We start from the raw sequence: 2,292 nt of genomic DNA, 5'->3' as shown, positions 1-2,292 counted from the left end.
GTAATTTACTTAAGCATTCTGCCCCGCTATTCATATAATCAGCCCAGCGAACGGGTCCGCTCCCTCTTGGCCTGGTCCGGCCCGGGCCCAGTCGTTCGTTCCGTTTGTGCGAAACTCATAATTTAGTTGACACGCCCATTAACAACAGCAGCAGCAGCAGCAGCAGCCCCAGAGAGTCGCCTCATCATCAGGCTCATTGTTGGGTGGCATCGCGCGTCAGTTGCTCCATCAACAGCAGCAGCGCAACGTGCCGACACAATATAAATTATAAGCATACACTTTATATATATAACATGGCATTAGCCTCACCAGCTCCTCAGCTTAGCTTCGGGTTCTGTTTCTTCTTTCTTGCTGCTCAGCCCGGTCCGCAGTCCGCATGCTTCGCTGATCGAGCCCACCGATCGCGTCGAGTCGCGTCACGCAGCTTGCCAAAGCTCAAACAGTGTCGTCGTCGTCGTCGCGTGGAAACACTCGAGGCCCAAAGCGATCACAAGTAATAATATTATGCGGTTTTTAATAGCTACCACCACCACCAGCACCACCGCTGATGTGGTGCATACAAATATGTTGCCTAAAGATTGCAGTTAAACAGCAGAAAAGCAAATGTTTGTTTAAATATAGAATAGACTAATTGTTGAGTCTATTAAATTGATCCTTAGGTGTGGTGAACAAGCTACTTAGTCAGTACTCAAACCAACACGAGCTCTGACTCTTTGCTGAGCGCGTAAATGCAGTTGAGTCTCTTTTTTTTATTGATGATTATATATTCCATGTTTAACAAAATGTTAATGTGTATATAAAATCTAGTATATTTTTTATAAAAAATTAAAGAACTTGTTATCCACTCTAATCTCTGCCGTAGAACTAGCTTGATGATTTTATATAAATTATATGAAGCAAATATTTGCAGGAGACTTAGCATAGAAGTAGAACAAATAATATGCCAATATAATATTAAATGGAAAAAAATAATCATTAATAAAAAAAAATTAAAATTTGCTTAAAAGTTTTGTCTAACAATAAGTGACTAATGCTTTAAATTTTATATCATAAATCATACACTATAATAATACACTTAAATAAATAATATTAAATATTTAAAATCTAAACTATTTAAAAAAAAACGTAGGCGTACAGACAAAGAAGTTTATTTGATTTTGAATTTTGAGCAACAAATATAAATATTTTGCTTAAGAATTGCAGCTACGCAGTAGAAAAGGAAATGCTTCGTCTATTAAATGGGGATTTTTGTTATAGTTTGGCTGTGGTGAATTAGCTGCTTAGTCAATACTCAAACCAGTGCGCTCTCATTTTACAAACAGCATGCATGTGAAAAAGAGAGAGAAAGAGCGAGAGAGCCTTAATTGCAGTTGCGTTTCTCTTTGGTTGCTGTTGATATTGAAACTCGAAATCTTTGATTTTGATTGAAACAAATTTATGCTTTGCTTTATTTATTTGTTTACTTTGGCAGCTTAGCGTGTAAAGTCACCGCATTTGAAACATTTGCACTCGGTGGGCTCTCGCAGGCGAATATCCATGCTGCCCATTTCGGGCGAGTTGAGGCGCGTGCCATCGGGATCATAGCAGTGGGTCAGAGTGATGACCTTTTCTTTGAGAAAACTTTCGCGGCAGCAGTAGCACTCCTAGCAAATAATTGAGTGATAAAGAGAGTGTGTGAAAGAGAGAGAGAGAGAGAGCATCGCTTACTTTCAGAAACCCCGTGGGCGTTATCACAGATGGTTGCACTTGGCTGTTGCAGAGTCCTTCGCACTTGTTGACTATGACGTCGGCGTTGCAGGTGCGTTGCATGCGGCCCAGTTCATCGAACTCCTCCTTGATCAAGTGAATTTCCGACTTGAGCGTCTCGCAGTTCTCATCGCCAGTGCCTTGGCTATAACGCAAAGCTCGCAGCGCCTGCGGCAAGAGCAGAGCAAATATCAATAGCAGCTCCTGTAGATGCATGTCGCAGGACTTTAGCGCCAAACTGTTGAGCCTTTGAGCGCCACTTGCTGCTTTTATACAACTCAACAACGAAATGATGCAATTCGATTTGATGATTTTATTTTATATACGACCACACTGATGGAATGTTTGTGTTTCTGTTCACAGCAGTTGGTCTAAATCGTTTGAGCTGTGTGCTGTTGTCCTGTTGTTGCGGTAGGACATTCTGATGTGCATGTGGCTGATGATGATGTGACCAATGTGCTGGATGTTGTGCTGTTAATTGGTGCTTAAATCAAATGACTGCGGCAATCAACTGCCAAATGGAGCATGTAACAAGGTTCACTGCAC

At 41.3% G+C, this 2,292-nt stretch overlaps 1 protein-coding gene across 1 annotated transcript; it reads right to left on the bottom strand.

The window, feature by feature from the left end:
* Positions 1-1,413: 1,413 nt before the first annotated feature.
* Positions 1,414-2,049, bottom strand: LOC108604965 (partner of bursicon). The gene is made up of 2 exons (XM_017994538.2): positions 1,708-2,049; positions 1,414-1,643 (listed from the first exon to the last, which is right to left on the bottom strand). Exons 1-2 carry the CDS (start codon positions 1,960-1,962, stop codon positions 1,473-1,475), a joined length of 426 nt encoding a protein of 141 aa, XP_017850027.1. The 5' UTR covers positions 1,963-2,049; the 3' UTR covers positions 1,414-1,472.
* Positions 2,050-2,292: the final 243 nt, after the last annotated feature.

Source organism: Drosophila busckii, chromosome 2L, assembly GCF_011750605.1.
Source record: "Drosophila busckii strain San Diego stock center, stock number 13000-0081.31 chromosome 2L, ASM1175060v1, whole genome shotgun sequence".
NCBI classification, from domain to species: domain Eukaryota; kingdom Metazoa; phylum Arthropoda; class Insecta; order Diptera; family Drosophilidae; genus Drosophila; species Drosophila busckii.
This window is presented reverse-complemented; position numbering and strand designations above follow the sequence as displayed.

Bases quoted from the DNA above. Each gene is read 5' to 3' on its own strand.
- LOC108604965 (XM_017994538.2), bottom strand. From the start codon at position 1,962: ATGCATCTACAGGAGCTGCTATTGATATTTGCTCTGCTCTTGCCGCAG. The intron at 1,644-1,707 runs GTAAGCGATGCT...ATTATTTGCTAG, and splicing joins CGCCCACGGGGTTTCTGAAA to GAGTGCTACTGCTGCCGCGA.